Here is a 19852-nt window from a genome sequence, read left to right on the forward strand (position 1 = left end):
TACAATTGCTATTCAAATTTATGCACCAAACAAGAAAGCTAGTGGTGACGAAACTTAGGAATTCTACCAATATATAACAATATTTTCAGTCTAAAATTGAGCAAACGTGTGATCAAGATGCATGGATAATTATTGATTGGAAACAAAGAGCAAGGAATCGTAGTTGGAAAATATGTTGGACTTTGTGACAGAAATGGAACTGATAGAAATTGGATGACAGAATTTTGCAAGACTAATAACTTCTTCAATGTAACTTAGTAAACAACACAAACAGTGACTATCCACATGGATTTCTCCAGATGGCATACACAGAAATCAAATTAACTACATCTATCAGGAGAAATTATGGAGAAACTCAATATCAGCAACTAAAACCAGGCCAGTATATAACTGTGGAACAGAAAGACCATCAACTGGTCAGGACAAAGCTGAAAGAAGTCCAGTAGAGCCAATATAATGACAGACGACTTGAGGAGCCGTGGGGGCATAGCTAGGCTAGCATACACGAAGAAGCAAAAGATCATTCAAATGACAGGAAACAAATAAAAGTTGATGTCAGAAGAGACTTGGAACATTTCTCTTAATCATGGAGTAGCTAAGATTTATGGAATAAATGATGAAGTCAAAGAGCAGCACAGAAAATTTCAAAGGGCAGGCCAAGAAGACAAAGTAAAATATTCTAATGAAACTTGCAAAAACTTAGAGTTGGAAAACCCAAAAAGGATGAAGACAGTATATTTCTATCTGTAAGAACTCAAGAAAACATTCAAATTTCATGTTATAATATTGAAAGGTTCTAGGGGAAAATATTGAATGCTGCAGAAAGTATCAAAAGAAGATGGAAAGAATACAGTCTCTGTACCAAACCAAATTACTTGGCTTTCCAACATTTTAGGAGGTAGCATATGAACACAACCCAATAAATAAAAAGTGCAAGTTGCACTGGAAAACTTTATCCAAACATAAGCTTCTGAGAATTGATGGAATACCAATTAAACTGTGTCAACAAACTGATAGAGCACTGGATGAACTTACTCATTTATGACAGAAAATTTGGAAGACAGTTAATTTGGTAAACAAAATGGAAGAGATTCATATCTATATCAGTACCCAATGTATTGTATGTTTCATCATTGCTACACTGCAATACATTGGCAGGGAGTTGCCCGAAGTCAGGCTAGATTCAGAAAAGGAGGTGGAATAAGGGATGTCTTTGCTGATGTCAGATGGATCGTAGGTCACTGCATAGAATTCCAGAAAGATGGTTTCTTGTGCTTTGCTGACTATGCCAAGGTATCAGACTGTGTGAGCCAAAACAAATTCCGGATAGCCTTACGAAGAATGGGAATCCCAGAACATGACATTGTGCTCCACTGCACCCTGACTGGTTCATCTCCTAACTGTGGCCCTCACTTAAAACAGAACACACACACACACACACACACACACACACACACACACACACACGCACACACAAACCCTATAGTAAGACTATTAGTAGAAGCCTAGTTAAGTCAATTAGCCATGTGACTTTTATTAAATTAAACTAACCTCATTGAATGTTAGTTTTCTGATTTGTAAAAATTAGGTAAAACACCTATCTTACTGTGCTATGAAAATAAATTGCATGCCACATGTAAAATATCTAGCACAGTAGTGGGCACATAGTAGGCATTCAACAAATGTCCATAAATTTCTTTCCATCCAAAAAAAAGAAAAAAAATTTTCTTTCCATCCCATTGTATTCTCAAAGCAATAAAAGATTTGGCATATAAAAGGTGAATGAATACTAAGCTATATATAAAATCATCTACCTTATAAAAGGCATATTAAAGCTAAATATTTCTTTATGTTTGCCACCCTTGGAAAGAAATTCTACATCATGATTAATAGCTAGTTGCAGTATGTAAACAAATGAAAGTGAAAGAAACCATAAAAACAAAGCATAAAATATAAGTGGCTCTGGTAAGAGTAATCAATGAATCATCAAAATTATATTTGAAATACATTATTATATCATTTCCTTACATCAGGTAAATTTAAAACTGAACACTAATAATAAAATGAAAGATATTCGAAAGTGATTGAAGAAATTCATACTAATGCTACATAAGTAATGATAGCATATTAAATGAAACACTTTTAAAACATATTAAATTGATTATACTTACGTATTTCCAATGTGTAAATGTTTCCATGAGATCAGCTTCAGGGTTAAAAAAGAGATCTTTAAGGAGTCTATCTTTGTATTCTTGGTATATGTAAATCCATTTGGTTTCACAACTCCTCTTAAATTTACCCTGATGTTGTTTACACAAAATCAAGTGTCTATGTAAATTGGAAAAAAAATACTTTGTTTAGCATTTATGGGGAAAAGAGAAAATGAGAAAATTGCTCTCACTTTTAAAAACATCGTGGATAAATGAACGCTCAGGATCTATGGTGTTGTGAATTTTTAGGTATTTATTATAATTAAACCTGATTGTGTATGTTTAAATATAATGACCAGAAAATATGAGTGAATTATCTGTAGAGAGAAGGATGTGTCCTTTTTTCTTCTTAGTAGGGAAGCGATATTTTATTTCCACCTTAAAAAGATACACTAGAACACTACTGTGTAAAAGAAATATAGTATGTCAGAAAACAATTTTACCAGCCACAACAAAGTAAAAATAAATAAGTGAGGTAACTTTAATACTATGTTTTATTCAACAAAATACATCCAAAATATTGTCTGATAAATGGAATATCTAATAGCTTAAATATTAAGTTTCTGACTTATAGGATAAAAAAACAAGATAAACATGTCTTATCTCACTAAACCTACTCAGTACTGTGCTGGATATACTTGCCATGAGGAGGTAATAAAAAGAAAAGCATGGACAAATACAATATAAAAATTCTAAATATTAGTGAAAAAATTCCAGTAGCCCAAAGAATAAAAACTTCTCTATGATCTAGTATTGGAAATTTATTTTATCAACAAATTGACAAGAAAAACCATTATATAAATAGATGCAGCAGTTAATTTTCACTTGAAAATATTTGTAAGAGAGTGTCAAAGGAAACCACTTAAATATTAAATGGATGAGTTACCAAAAATCAGTAAAATATTTTTAAAATCAGTAAAAATTCTATGTGATTAAATAAAATTATTTCAATTAAAATAGTTAACAAGTTAGAACATTTATTATTTCTATTATTATCTGTAATAGAACGAAAACAAAACGATTATAAGGAAAGCAGTTTTCCTACTTCACAGTTTCAAGTGGCTTCCAATTATTACTCCCTTCAGTCATTTTATATATATATATATCATTTTATTGGGGCTTCTCCAACTCTTATCAAAATCCATACATATATCTATTGTGTCACGCACATTTGTACATTTGTTGCCCCATCTTTCTCAAAACATTTCCTTTCTACTTGAGCCCTTGGTATCAGCTTCTCACTTTTGCCCTCCCTCCCTGCCACCCACTCTGTCATGAGCCCTTGATAATTTATAAAATATTATTATCTTGTCATGTCTTACACTGTCTGATGTCTCCTTTCACCCATTTTTCTGTTGTCCATCCCCCGTGAAAGGGTTATATAGATCCTTGTAACTGGTTCCCCCTTTCAACCCCACCTTCCTTCCACCTTCAGGTATCGCCACTGGTTCCAAAGGGTTCATCTCTTCTGGATTCTCCGTGTTTCCAGTTCCTGTCTGTACCAGCGTACATCCTCTGGTCTAGCTGGATTTGTAAGATGATATAATTGGGATCATAATAGTCGGGGGGGAGGGCATTTAGGAACTAGAGGAAAGTTGTATGTTTCATTGTTGCTACCCTGAACCTTGAATGGCTCATCTTCTCCCCATGACCCTTCTGTAAGGGGATGTCCAGTTGCCTACAGATGGGCTTGGGGTCCTCACTCCACACTGCCCCTCATTCTCAATGATATGATAGTATCAGGTACCAAAGAAAACAATCATATCATTGAGAATGAGGTGCAGTCAACAATTTTTATGGGCAATCTAGTTCCCTGTGGTTGCCATAACAAATTAGCACAAAATGGGTTGCTTAAACCAGAAACATCATTTCATTGTTCTGGAACCTACATGTCTAAATTTTGGGTGGTGGAGAACCATGCCCCACTAGAAGGCTCTGGGAGAAGATTCTTTCTTGTCTTTTTAGCTGCGAATAGCTCTCTGAGGTAGCCTAACACCAATCTTTATCTCTGCCTTTCCATTGCTTTCCCCTTCAGAATCTCTTTGCTTTTCATAAGAATTTAACTCAGAAAGGTCCCACCCTAATGGTCTAATACAGTCTTTTAAAAATATTGGATTATTTTACTTGATATATCAATTTTAAAAATAAGTCGATTGCTTAGCACTCTCTATACCTAATGCAATCTCGACTAATTGCACTGAAAGGTCCCTATCTCCAAATAAGGAAATATTCAGAGGTTCTGAAAAATGTATATACTATAGTAGGCTGAGATATATACTATAGTCATATAACAATATTATGTCATCTGAAAGGTAGTTATCATTAGTGTCCTATTACTAAAGAAAAATATAAATTATAGCAGTAAACTGTTCTTTAGATAGGATGGTCTGGGACAGTGTTTCTGAGAAGAGACCAGATGTCGTGGGCACCTCGGGAACTTATGCTGAAGTAAGCAATGAGCGTACAAAGGTCTGGAAAACGCATGTTACGTGAGACAGGAACACACTTGACAGGATTGAGGAACAATAGAGAAGGGGATGGAGAGGCATTTCATATTTTGTTAGCAGAATAATGGTTTTAAAGAAGGTTTTCTTAAGGAGAACATTGCAGGAGTGGATTTGCAAGTTCTGTAGATCCTGTCCACAGTGAAATGATCCTCTCCACAGTGAAATGATTAAACACATACACATGCATACACACATACACGTACATATGTACACATGCATACATTCATACACACATACACACACATACATACATACGCACATACATACACATCAATTTAAAATTCACTGGAAATTGTCCTAAGGGCATACAACAAATGAAGAAATACTTACTCAAGAATATCTACTACATCTCAGTGAGACAGGACATTTATGTGGCATTTTAAGCGCTAATTCATTCCATCCCTGTATTCCCACATCCCTATTGAGTGTGATGGAACTCAGGTTTCTCAAAGTTTTCTACTAGTTTCCTGAGTTCAGTGTAAGAGAACATATATTAAGAAGTTGACCAAAGAGATCATTCTATAAATAAGAAGATAAAATACACTTTGAAGGATTTCAAGGTATTGACTAAAGATTGTATGCAAAGGATTTAAAATTAACATAAGTTTTAAAATCATTCTACTTACTTAGGTTTTATGGTAATATGCAATGTGCCATTTTTAATTGATAAAATGCTTAAGCATAAAATGTAAAACTTATAAGAGCTCATATTTAACATATTCATTCATTTAAATGAGGGTAATTGTCCTTTATGCAGTCAATAGCTTTATCCCTCAAAGAAAATTATTAGTTCTTTTATCCATTTTTCCCATTACTTTGTATTGGGATTTTGTTAGTATAGAGAAAAAGCATCCCTTTCTATAGATGAACGCCTACATGAATCCACCAGGCAAATGAACTCATTAATCTGATTAGAATCTTAATGCACACTAACTGCGTATCATACACAAGCAAACATTCTTGTTTCCTAAATTACACTCTGACTTATCTCATTACTTAAAGGCATTCATTTCAAAGGCCAGAACAATGTTAAGAATTTTGTGGCATTGTTTTATGGTATTAGAATTTCAAATTTTACAATTAAATTTTGATAGAATTAAAATAGCCCCATCTATTTTTATAAGAATTGGCTGTTATATTGTATCAAAGTAATACTTAGCAATCAAGAACATGTATTTCTTTCTAAGGTATTTCCAAGTTTTCTTGTGTTTAGGACATTAAATAACAACACTTCAGCACTATATTTGCAGGCCACTTGAAACAGAAATACCAATAAAGAAGTGAGAACTACAGCACTAAGAAGACTACAAAAATGACTCTTGTCTTAGAAAGCCCAAATGTTACCTTGTTCTGCCTTAGCTATGAATATGTGTGTCAGGCAACTCAAATCCTCCACCACTTAGTTCATGTGCATAATAACAAAGGACTACAAAAACCGCTGGATATTGATTTCGGTATTACAAATACATGCAATTCAGTGGGTGCATTTACAAATACAAGTAGAATTCATCAATAACGAGGACCCAGTGTATCTCCTTTCCCCCTGTACTTTGTTTTCTTGGCTAGGTCTATATATTTATTTGGCTTTCCTATAGAATCAGCACATAGTTTTATGAAATTATTTTCCCTACACATATTTTTATTCAGTTATAAATATTATTAATTCTCTGTTTTTTGATATTACTCTTGTCTTTTTTAATTAAAAATTTAATAAAAACTCTAATATTTTCTACAACTATAATTTCTGCTGCATCTCATTTTCTTGTATGAATTATATCCTTCATACAACATATTTAATATTAAATTTTGTATCTGATCCAATAATGATTAATGAGAATATTTATTAATGTCTGAGTAAACATGTGCTCTTTTTAGGATTTATTTCAAATTCTATGGAAGTATTAGTATCTGAACTGTAAAGAAAACATTCTAAAAAATTGTGAGACATCTGGAGTAGCTCAGTAATTTGGCAGCTTTCATTCCCCCAAAACCAAAAAATCTCTCCTCTCCCTAAAAGAGAGAGAGAGAGAGAGCTAAAACAAAAGCATACTCAACATTTTAAAACTATAATTGGATCAATCGCATATAACAGATAGTTAATAAAAATATACTGAAAACCTCTCCACAATTATAATGGAAGTCCGTAGCATTTTAGTCTGGCCACCAGTACCTCTATCCCATCAATGTGGTACAGATATTCCACCAGACAGAGCAGGTTGGTTGACTGGACGCCTCCTAGCAGGGAGGGGCTGACACTCTTTGGATCATTGAACTACTGAGGAAATAACAGTAATTTCAGAGGCAAACAATCTGGGAAGTAAAAAATGCAGTTAGGAGAAAGTGTGAATATCCGTTAGGATTACTAATAGAATGGCAGACGAATCCAATTGTAAGCAAAGAGATCCGAAGGTTGGACCAAGAGAATTGAGTGAGGCATTACATATTCCTGGTTACCTGGCAAGCTGTGTGCTGTGTGAAGGTGCTCATTCACTCTTGTAACACTGGAAACCAGAATCTAGAGTTGCTATATCTAAATGTCTAATTTTATAAAAATACCTTTTACTAGCATTCAAAGAAACACAGTAAATAAAGAGTCAACATAGGTGTTGTGAGATTTAATAGGCAAATACTTCCAATTAATTCTGATAAATATATCCAAAGAACAAAAGTAAACAGTATGGGAACAGTGATTAATCAAAAAATATATATAATGATATAGAAATTATAAAAATAAATAACCAAATTAAAATTCTAGAGTTGAAAATGAAGCTAACTGAATAAAAAAAATCCATCAGAGAGGCTCAATATATTTGGGCTGATAGAAGAGTCAATAAGCTGGAAGATCAATCAATTCAAACTTTCCAACATAAGGCTAGGAATGGAAGCCCTTCATAGTACCAAATGTGTCCTGTTAGTTTGGATCCCGGGATCACACTTGAAGTTAGGGCTGATCAGAGAAAAAGGGCACGATGTCACCTAGCACGGCCATATGGGGAGGCCATAAAAGACCTTGGAAGATAAAGGCTGAGGGATGCTTCCTGGGTGGTGAGAATATACCCTGGGTACATGGAAGGCAAGAATGTACAATGGGCACAAGGAATGTGCCCTGGGCACATGCGTACTGTGGCGAGGCTCCTTCCTGACTTCGCCTTACGTGTGTGCATATTTTCCAACTTTTGTAATACAGACAGTATTCAGTAGGAAAATTTAAAAACACAAAAAATAAAAAATGACACCTTAAAAGTAAAATGATTGGAATCAAATAATGGAGGAATTATATAATAAATCAACAACAAAAGGATATTTAGGTTATTCAAATATACTGATAAGTGAAACAACACATTCTAAATACCTCACTGGTCAAAGAAGAAATTTCAAAGTTAGAAAGTATCAGAAATAAATTAAAAAATATAGCAAAACAGACAAAGTAGTGCTCAGGAGAGCATGTATGGCTGACGACACCTATGTAGCACATGACAATGAAAACCTCAAATTAATAACCAAAGCTTTTATTTAAGACGTATTAAAGAAAAGAGGAACTAAACCAACACAAGCAGAATGAAATAAAATAAACTGAACAGAAACAAATAGATGAAAGAATAAACAACAGAGAATGTCAATGAAATAAATAATTGATCTTTTCAGAATATTAACAAAATTCACAAATATGTTTCTAGTCTAGCCATGAAAGATAGCATAGATTACCAAAATATAAGAGAGAGGCTTCCTACATAACTACCAATATTATAAAAATTAAAATTATTTTAAGAGACATTCAAAATACTTTCTAGCAACAAAATGGACAAATGTCTAGAAAAACAAAATACTGAAAGTTACTTAAAAAACAAACACAAATCTAGATATATTTATAAAAAATAAAGAAAATAATTAGTCTGTAAATATTTTCTTCTAAAGAAAAGCCCACGTCCATATAGCTTAACAAGTCACTGTTATCAAATTTCAAGGAAGAAATAATACCAAATGTTCATAAAGTCGCTGTAGAATAGAAAAGTGAGCACTTTCTATTACATTTCAAAAGATCAGGGAGGTTTGTGAGCATGCCAGCTGGCCCCGTGTAAGCCCGCTCAAGGGCTCACCAGAGAGCAAGCAGCTTTGCAGAGAAGCTCACTGATAAACTCAAACTGAAAACTCACTGCCATTGAGTGGATGCCAATTAAATGCCACCCTATGGGAGAGGGTAGAACTGCAAGTGTGAGTTTCAGCACAAAGAGCCCTTTTCTCCCTTGGATAGGGTGCTTAGTTCGCTGACCTTTTGGATACCTGCCCAATGCTAAGGCACTAAGCCTCCCCGAGGCTCACCAGTAAGCAGTTAATTAGTAAGTTCAAGTGTAAGTACCCTAAAGGTATCTAGGCAAAACAACTAGAATTCATGCAACCTATATGAAAAACAACAGAAATTTATTGGTGCTTTTGGTTATGTGGTTGGTAATATTCTGTAATATAAGTATTAAAGTTACTATTTCCTAACTCATCACTCCAAGTTTTTACTTCACTCTTGGTCTTTTCCGTCATTTTTTTAGAGGCAGTTTTAGAAACCTACTCTTAAGAGTTATTTTTTTCTAATTGTAAAAAGTTTTTAAATCCCCTTCTTCCTTTCCCACATTTCTTCAATAATAATCAGTAGATGTTGTTAAGGCTGAATGGGGTACATAATTTTAGCTCTTTTTTTTACTGTAATTCAATTCTAAAGGTAAATGGTATAATCTTTATTTACCCTGGTTTCTTAATTATACATATGTTCTGTAATCAAAAAACAAAACAACTAAAAATACCCAACTATTCTTTCTAGGTCATTTTTGAAAAATATCTTATGTATTTTTAAAATGCTTACTATGTGTTTCTTTCATTGACGGTTACTTTTGTTTTCAACTGTTAGCTGCCAAGGGGCAAGAGAGAGCTTCTTTGTCTAGATAAAATTCACATATATTTGGGAGAAGATATATCTAGCATAATTACAGCAGGAAATGATCACAATTTCAAAACCATCTTCTTTTAAAGAGAATTTAATTCACCCCTATAGAATATGCAAGACTTTCTTTTAGTTAAATAATTATCCTCACAGGACACAGTAGCTTGATTGTTAAATTGCTACATCAGATTTCATATAACCTGCAACTTTGTATAAACTATAAAAATTTACATGCAAAATATTAATTCTCTAACTACAGAATTTCTTTGAAAAACATAGTAGAGTTTCACTTCATTCAATCTAGGAAAAGAGCAAAATAAAGGAATGAAAAAAAAGAGTAGGGGTTGGGGAGAAAAGAAAGAGATGGGTGAGAATAAGTCCTGGTAGTAATATGGCAGGGGCCAGATTAAACTCAGGGATACATATGGGATATATATGGTAGCCCATTAAAAAGGAGAGGGGGAAAGGTATGGGTGGTTGGGGGAATAGGGCACTAACCCACACAAGGGAACGGTGTTGATTGTGTCTCCACAGGGAAAGAGGGACCAGACTTCAACCTGGAGCTCCAAGACAAGAATGCAACATATTGACATGAAGCAGGGAACCGGTAGAGAGGCTTGAGAGGGCCAGCCCCATTATCAACTAAGTGGACAGCACCACCCTCCCTCCCAGAAGAATTCACTTCAGAGGACAGCACTGAAGCTACAGAACAAGGAGAGGGACATATTTGATCAGAGCACACAGGAGCCAATGAGGGGGGAGGGAAAAACAACAAAAAAAAGAGTGAAGCACATTCTGGCTCACCAAGCCCTGAGGACAATGTTCCTGGTCAGAACAGCAATGCACAGAGATGACCACAGGGTCGGCCTCACCATGGGACACAGCGTTCCTCACTGACCCATAGCACTATTGGGGACAACACTAGAGACACAAAGTGGGAATTGTGCTCGCCCTGAGCTCCCTACGCTGAAGCCAGCCTCTGGGGTCATGCAGTAGAACAGTGGGGGTGGGGGTGGGGATGAGGGGGTGGGGGTAGGGTTTGAGCAGAGCAATGAAGTTCCCAGGGATAGATCTGGTGGGGCCATGGTATGGCACCCCATCAGACTCGACTGGAAAACACCCTTGAAGGACAACAAACAGACCCTGAATGAGTTATACTTTTTTGTGTGTTGTTGTTGTAGCTATTGTTTTACTTTCTATTGTTGCTTCATTGTACTCAGTCTTGTGATGGTACATAGCATGTCTACCTGGAAGGGATAGGCGGGATAAACAAGCCAGAAGAGAGAACAATGGGATGACAGTTCCAGGGAGACATGGGAGAAGGGGAGGTGGGGGAAAGGAAGAGGGTGTTAACAAGCCCAGGGACAAAGCAACAACAAGTGATCCAAAATCAGTGTCAAGGAGGGCATGAGAGGTTTGACAGGGCTGGATCAAGGGCAATGTAACCGAGAGGAATTCCTAAAACCCAGATGAAGGCTGAACATGATAGTGGTACAAGAGGAAAGTACAAAGAAATAGAGGAGGCAAAGTGTATCATAAAGTTTTAAATATAGGCATATATAGATGTAAATATATTTATATATAATGAGGGGGAAATAGATCTATGTACATATATTTATAGGTTTATTATTAAGGAAACAGATGGACAGTGGGCCCCTGCTCAAATACTCCCTCAACACAAGAACACTTTGTTCTAACAATTCGGCAATCTGAGATGCTCACCTTCCTGGCATAATCGCTGAAGAAAATGGGTGCAAAAAGCAAATGTGGTGAAGAAAACTGATGGTGCCTGACTATCAAAAAATATAGCATCTGGAGTCTTAAAGGCTTGAAGATAAACAGACAGCCATCTAGCTAAGAAACAACAAAGTCCACATGGAAGAAGCGCACTAGCCTACCCCGACACGATCACTGAAGAAAAAGCAGATGCATAAGCAAATGTGGTGAAGAAAGTTGATGGTGCCCTGCTGTCAAAAGATATAGAATCTGGGGTCCTATAGGCTGGAAGATAAACAAGGGGCCATCTAACTGAGAAACAACAAAGCCCACATGGAGGAAGCACACCAGCTTGTGAGATCACAAGGCATTGAAGGGATCAGGTATCAGGCATCAAAGACAAAAAAAAAAAATCATAGCATTGTGAATGAGGGGGAGTGCGGAGTGGGGATCCAGGACCCATCTGTGGGAAATTGGACATCCCCTTGCAGAAGGGCTGCGGGGAGGAGACAAGCCAGTCAGAGTGTAGTGTAGCAATGATGAAATATACTATTTTCCTCTAGTTCTTGAATGCTTCCTTCCCCCACTATCATGATCCCAGCCAGTTCTACCTTACAAATCCGGCTGGACCAGATGATGTACACTGGCACAGATAGGAACTGGAAACACAGGGAATCCAGAACAGATGATCCCTTCAGGACCAGTGGTAGGAGTGGCCATACCAGGAGGGTGGAGGGAAGATAAGGGAGAAGGGCGGAACAGATTATAAGGATCTACATATAACCTCCTCCCTCGGGGACAGATGGAGGAGAAGTGAGTGAAGGGAGATGTCAGACAGTGTAAGATATGACAAAATAATAATAATTTATAAATTATCAAAGATTCATGGGGGAAGGGGGAGTGGGGAGAGAGGAGGAAAAATCAGGAGCTGATACCAAGGGTTCAAGTAGAGATGACGACTGCAACATATGTACAAATGTGCTTGACACAATGGATGGATGGATGGATGGATGGTGATAAGAGTTGTACGAGCCCCTGATAAAATGGTTATAAATAAATAATAAAACAAAAATTATTTTAAAAAGAATAAGGCCTGGTCATTCTCCAATTCCACAAACAAAAATCTTTAGTGATATTCTGTGTCCCTTTTGCCAGTGACAGCCCCTGTTACTCAATTGCTCACAAATATCTAGATGGCACCTAGTAAATATCTTTCCTTCACTTCTTATGCTCCATTCCAATGTAGGCCCATATGCTTTATCTGTATTATCTCAGTCAACTACCAATCAGTCTAACTACAATCTGTGTACCACATGGTAAGTAAAATTATATCTCATGATAGGCTGACGTACTTGTAATGGTTTGCCATTACGTATAATGCTTATAATAAAAGGTAACATTTTCTGTTGTCAAGGTTGTCTGTGTGGTTCAGAAATGTACTTGATGTTGTGCCTCTAGCCATAGTATTTGCAACTCCATCCAAAAAACTCTTTTCCCTGTGGGCTGGGTGAGAAAAGGTTGGGGGAGATACGTATAGGATTATATGCTTTAGTTGTGAATGATTGTTGACAGAGTTCATGGTGATTTCAGAAACTTGGAACTCTAACCTAGGTGTTGATCAATTTTGCAATGCTGCTTTGTGTAAAATAAAACAGGAGGGAGAGCTCACTCTAATCAAAAGAAAAGAGCCACGAGTGGAACACATCTTTTGAATCTTGAGATAACGTTGCACTGAATCTCATGGAGACAGTTGTGATACTAGAGGAGCAGCAGCTAAACCAAGGGTCAGAGCATAGGCAGAGAGGAGGAATTCCCGGCCCACAGGACAAGTAAAGCTGAGTGCATGTGCGCAGAAGAATTTCTTATTGAGGAGGACTCCTCCAGGTACTTCTTTAGGTGTGCAAGGCTTGCCTGATCCAAGGAGCTAGAGCTCATCATCAGTGTACTGAGGCTTATGATGAAGTAGCTTACCCTTTAGGCTTTTAATGGTAGTCTGAAAATAGCTTTGTAATTGAACAAGGCAGAGGCCAGTCTAAGATGCTGAGTGTACCGCAAGAAAGATACCTGGATGATATTCGGATTATTTCTTGCCTAAATTGTAACCTGTTAGCTTTTCTAATAACCCTAAACTCATGAGTAATACCTTTGATTCTTTGTGGCCATTGAAATGGATTATCAACTCTATCGGAGGAGAAGTAGAGTGCTATAGAAAGGACAATTGGTGTCAGGACAGAGTACGAAAGAGTGGAGAGTGGAGACATGTCTGATTTCTGCCTCAAAGGACTCATCCTGGGGCAGATGAAAATTCCTTTCCCTTTGTGAAGTATGAGGTGGTCACATACCATTCCTATACCTTTGTTTCTTTTTAACACTATGTAAAAAGCAACAACAATAATGCCTGGTGGAGCTCAAAGATAGATCAAATTAAGCTACAGGCTAGTTGTAACCTATAATTTGGGGGACAGTGAATCACACTTTTTTGAAGTCTTTGTATGTCTCAAGAAAATGATCAATACAGGTATTGTTAATTGAGTATATTTTGCCAGGGTAGCCACTCAAAGAATGGAATACAGGATCTATATTCCAAAATGGCATAACAGGAAAATAGTATATGTTTTAAAAACTGATACTAAAAGAAAAAAAAGATATATGGAAACTATTCTCAGAGCAGGAGGAACAAACAGATAGCACAAGATAACATAAGGTCTTTAATCCTCTGCAAATTACAGTATTCAATGTAAACAATGTGCTAATTTATATAAAGAATGCCTTGCAGTAAAAAAGATAGAGAGATAGATTGTTTTCAACATATAAAGATATATGTGATTATTTATTTTTAATAGTAGACAAATAAATAACTAACCAAAAATAAAATTTTCATAGATTTAACATGACAAAATTAATTTTAGATCATAAAAATAATGATAAACTAGATAAGAGGAGTTTCCTTCATATTAATAATATCACAGGGCTTCAAAAGCTTGTGGAAAAATGAAATAAAAGAAAATAAAAATTTCCATGCACTTTTTGAATACAATGAAGTAGTTTATACAACTATTACAAGCTTCAAAATATATAAAACATTTTTTTACTCAACTGAAAGGAAATATTACCACCTGTCAGTATATCATATTGTGGTAGTTTGAATGCTATTGTGATTCTGGAGCTCTGTCATCTAACCAATCAAGCAAACAAACCCGAAAGGAGCCTTGGAGCCATGTCAGGAGCACTGGAAACCCCTTGAAGTGGTCCAACTCTATCCTTTAGGCAGCCTTGAAAGAGCTTTATGGGATCACCTGTGGTGGCCACCAGACTCCAGGGAAAAAAACTGCTGATCTACCTCCAAAAGTGAGCCACGGAAAACCCTGTGGTTCACCACTGACCACTTTTGATGTAGGGCGTGAAGATAAGACCCTGCGGGTTGAGGCCTGGTGCAATGTAATCCTTCTGACTGATAGTGGCCCTAGGATGAAGTACACTGACCCATGGGGATTCTAAAGCTGTAAACCTTTTTGGAGAATCCTGAATGTAGCGTGGATTTCCAGATGAACAAACAAATCTCTTTTGGAGACATACGGCCAGATGATCTTTAGAGACAAAGGTGCTGAGGCTTGCACGTACTTTCAGCTTGTGACTGGGACAGACAGTCCCGCCAGAAGCGCAGGCTGCTGAGTTAGCAAAAAGCAGCAAGCTCTGGAGGAGATGGGTTGACAGACGTGACAACAACGGGCACAGGCAGAGGGCTGGACAGTGTTTCCTTCTACTGTTGGTCAAATGGCAGCTAACAGCAACTGCAATTATCAAGCAGTTTGATCAATTAAATTTCTAGTTTTCAAGAACAAAAATCATGTCATTTTTACCACAAATTGTGAAGTACAGAAAACTAAGAATAAGCTCCTCAAAGGTCTCTAAAGGGAGGCAAGTGCATAATAAAAACCATAAAACAAACAAACAAGCAAACAAACAAACAAAAAGCATAGATCCAGGAATGGGTTTGGGGTTTGCACTAAATCCTAGCTCCAATTTGTAAACAAGTAGTTCTTACATCATGGCCCCGCTTCATACTCGCCCTCAGGAAGGCAGCACCGAAGCTATGACTGCTATAGGACAGTGTAGGGAAGAAATTAGATGGTGCCCGGCTATCAGATAGAATAATGCCTGGGATCTTAAAGGCTTATTTCCAAACAAGCAGCCATCACAGAGAGATGTCACCTAAATCCACATGGGGGAAGCACCCCACCATCTGTGAGTACAGGATTCTGTCATATAATCTGACGTCGGAGGAGGGAATAGTATCAGAGCTTAAATTGTGGGAATCTGGTTTGCAGAAGGCTATGGATGACCATGGGAGCCCAAGATGCATTTGTGAGATCTACGTCAGACACAGGTCTCCAGTACTTCTCCTCTGTCCATAACAGAGGGATGGGAAGAAACTGATTACCAAACAGAATGCATTGGAGAGATGACTAAAGGAGATCAAAATGATAAACTCGAATTGAATGCATAGAACCTTGTCAGGTGATTTCCCCTCCTATACATGTCAGGCCTGATCTAGTTTTCAACATTTTCTGTGTTTTGTTTTTCATATTGAGTTTACCTCAGATGTGTTTTGTCATTGGGGGTGACCGTCTTGAATTTTTGTTCTATGTTTTCCTGCTTTTCAGGATATGAAACGCAGGATCAATAAACCTATGGGGACAACAAGTAGAATACGGGGTCCTGGGGGCACATTGGGGGAAAGGGGAAGCTGTGTCAAGGAGTTCAGGAAGGAGGGGAATGTTCTGCCACTGACTGCGGTAGCAAGGACACAATACTGCTTGAGGCGATGAAACTAGAGAATGACATGATAACTGTATTAGCTCCCAATAACATGGTGTTTGGGGAAAAAGAAATAAGCATTTCAAATAATACTATATTGTTTTGATAGGCATGTTTTAAAACTTCATTAAAATATTATTTTCCACTACTGTTTATTATACACAAGAAGCATAACAGTTTTACCATACGGAGGAAATTGAGAATTACTACATCTTCCTCCTAAATAATTCTCATTTTTCTCTACTGAAAAATACTGCTTCTCAAGTTCTCAGAGATGAGATTCACATATTCCTTCTAAATGTGCTCCTGATATCACCACAAGCAGAGTTAATCAGGCAGAGAGGCAAACCACTGCACGGGCTGCTACACTGCGCTCAGACTTTCTGACTTGGCTCCACAGACTGCCCTCTAACGTAGGCAGTTAAAACCTGCAGGTGTCAACTTAGCATTGCAAAAAACCAAGGAGGGAGGCAAGAAATTAAGGAGCTGATTACTAAAGGCTCAAGTACAAGGCAAATGTCTTGAAAATGATGATGGCAAAAAATGTACATATGTGCTTGACACAATGGATGTATGTATGGATTGTGATAAGAATTGTACGAGCCCCCAATAAGATGAGTTTTTGAAAAAACCAAGCCCACTGCCTTCTATTCAGTTCTGCCTTTTGGCAACGTCGTGTGTTACAGAGGAAACATCTTCTGCTGGGTTTCCTTGGCAATCACATTTGTGGGAGTAGCTTGCCAGACGTTTCTGAGGAGTTCTTTGCGAGTTCAGACAACCAGCCTGTAGTCAAACCACCAACATTGAGTCAAGCACAAACCATTTGCCACATCCGGAGACTTAACCATGTTTGGTGTATAATTTCTCCTAGACTCATAAGAGTTAAACACATGGCTTCTAACAGACGGTTGGAAGGTCTGAACCAACCTCGAGACTGTGTGGGGGAAGGAGCTGGCAGTCTGCTCCCATAAAATTACACTGCATGACGCAGTTCCACTCAATTACATGGGTCACTATGAGTCAAAAATGGACCTAACAATGAATTTTTTTTTAAGATTTGTGTTTATGGGATGTCCAGAAACTTCCCATCTGGAATCCGTAACACGAGGCGGGAAAAGTAAGCCTGCCTCAATGGCTTTAATCATCAGCGCCTGCACCTGCAAGCGCTTTCTGATAGAGACGCTGCTCCCGCTGTAAATAAAGGAAGGCCCGCAGACTGGGGGAAGGGCTCCACCTACCTCCCAACCCCATCTTTCTGCCACTGGATCGAATGAGAATGAGAAGGGGGGAATAAAAATGATTTACTTGTGTGTCGATGGAGAAGCTAATTCATTTGGAAAGAAAACAAACATACAAACTATTCTGTTTCTAGCACAATTTCTGAAAATGGAAAACCAGCTCTCTAAAAAGATCAATATGGAAGCCTAGTTTTCTCAATTTCAATACAATCAAAACTCTAAAACATTTTGTAAAATATTACTACAATTAAACTTATTCTGAGCCAATGTCACGTAAAACCCAGGAATAATTCAGTTTAATTCTGACAACTTAAGTAAAGCTATTAGTCAACTCAGTGAGATGAACATATAAGATCAAGTCATAATTTATTTTACTGATAATATTAAATTATTTTATATTATCATGTAATTTATTTTAATTAAAATTCTATGATTAAATAATAAAATTATTTTATTGGAAAATACATATATGTTCCAAAGTATCAGTAAACTAAGCAAAGTCAATTTTAAAGCTATAAAGTTTAGCTAAAATTGGTTTGAATCTGTACTTGTCTTTACAGATAAGGTTGCTAATATCCAGCAAACAGGATCTTTTTAAAAATCGGTGTCCATATCTGAGGAATTCAGCTCACTAATTTTATAGAAATATTAACAAAAAGTATAATTTACTTTAAGAAACTAATTATTTGCTATCTTCAATATCTAGTATAGTAATTAAGTTAAATTAATTATTGTTATATATCGCATAAACATTGCTGAGCAAGAGCATTCATACTTAGATGATTTATCCTAAAATATATATTCTTACAATTTTTCACCTCATAAATCCAAAATAAGGTCTTAAATTACATGCTGCGGCAGCAGATGTAATTACCATTTCAGAACAGCTGTATTGCTGAAAATCACCTCCTGTGCTTCTGCATTATCCTGTCATGTGTGCCGTTGTCATTAGGTACCATCGAGTCAGTTCTGTGTACAACAGAACGAAATGCTGAGCCATCTTTCCAATCGCTGTGATGGTTGAGTCCACTGTTGCAGCCACTGGGTCAATCTCTCCTGTCCACTCACGGACGGTCTTTTCGCTGCCCTTCTATTTCACCAAACATAATGTCCTTTTCCAAGTAGGGATTGCTTCGAATAATATGTACAAAGTACAAGAGACAAAGTCTCGCCATCCTTGCTTCTAGGAGCATGCGAGTTGTACTTCTTCTGTGACAGATTTGCTTATTCTTTTGGCATTCCATGATACTTTAATGCTCTTCACTAGCATCCTGATAGAAATGCACCGATTCTCCTTCAGAAGCAGGCACATGGAACGATGCCAGCAAGGGGAAGGTTAATCCCAGACAGCTGTGTCTTCAGTCTCCAGCACCGGCATATCAGATTGACTCAGTAGTGCGCATCATTCCTTGACTGCTGGAGCCATGAACTTTGGTTGTGAATGCAGACGAGATAAAATTCTCGACACCTTCTGTGATATCTCCATTGATCATGATGTTACAGCTGATATGAGTCGACTCTGGTTGGTTTTCATTACATAGAGTTGTAGTCCATGTTGGAGTCATATTTCATTTATTGTAAATTCCTATTATCTAATGCATAACTTTTATGTGAATAATTTTAAATGAGATTGGAAATCTGATTTCCTTAGGTTGAGATATTACTATGTTGACTATCCTTTGATAAATCTTATTAACTTAAAAATAGTGAAAAATTTGTGATGTACATAAATAGGTTAGTGAAGGTTAGGTTAGTTTCTAGAGGTTTGGGGCCTCAAAATCAAATATGCCCCATGTATTTTTTCCTAGTTTGGGTGTTTTTTGTTAATAAATCTTATTTGGTCTTGGCTTCTTCTAACAAGGTGCCCTTAAGTTTGATAGTCCAATTGGCTGCCTTCCCAGGCCTGACCTTTAGGAGAATTCCCTACATTTTAAATATGTGTATTCTCTTTGACAAGATGTATTATTTGCTTCTCAGATTTCCCTATGTAAAATACTTCCTGAATAATCAACCATGAAAGTTTCTTAGTTACGAGATCAGAATCTTATGGAGAATAAATTTCAGTAGACTGTTTAATGTGAAGTAACCCATATTTTCTATAAAATTTATAGTTCAAGATAAGGGAATTACTGGTTTTCCACTACTTAAAAAGTGTTCATTCTTTGTATCTCCAAACTTTAAAAAATATAAAAACTGTTCATGGTTCATTAACACTGTATTTCACTCATAGACTATAGTTTATTAACACATAATCTATATAAGGTAGTCAAAAATAAAACAAACAAACAAAAATATCACTGTCATGGTCGAGTCAATTCCAACTCATCGCAACTTTTTAGGACAAAATATAGCTTGCCCCTTTGGGATCTTGAGGCTGCAGAAAACCTCATCTTTCTCTGCTGGAGTGGTGTTGAACAGCTGGCCTTTCGGTCA

At 36.8% G+C, this 19852-nt stretch overlaps 1 protein-coding gene across 1 annotated transcript in view; it reads right to left on the reverse strand.

Annotated features, from left to right (window-relative positions):
* The window catches only part of LRRIQ3 (leucine rich repeats and IQ motif containing 3), a 210910-nt gene that overhangs the window by 111374 nt on the left and 79684 nt on the right, over positions 1–19852 (reverse strand). The window contains exon 7 of the mRNA XM_075540081.1: positions 2172–2328. Coding sequence (XP_075396196.1) covers positions 2172–2328 — 157 coding nt within the window. The remainder of the gene's footprint in view (positions 1–2171; positions 2329–19852) is intronic.

The sequence above is a fragment of the Tenrec ecaudatus genome, chromosome 1, assembly GCF_050624435.1.
Source record: "Tenrec ecaudatus isolate mTenEca1 chromosome 1, mTenEca1.hap1, whole genome shotgun sequence".
Classification (NCBI taxonomy): Eukaryota; Metazoa; Chordata; class Mammalia; order Afrosoricida; family Tenrecidae; genus Tenrec; species Tenrec ecaudatus.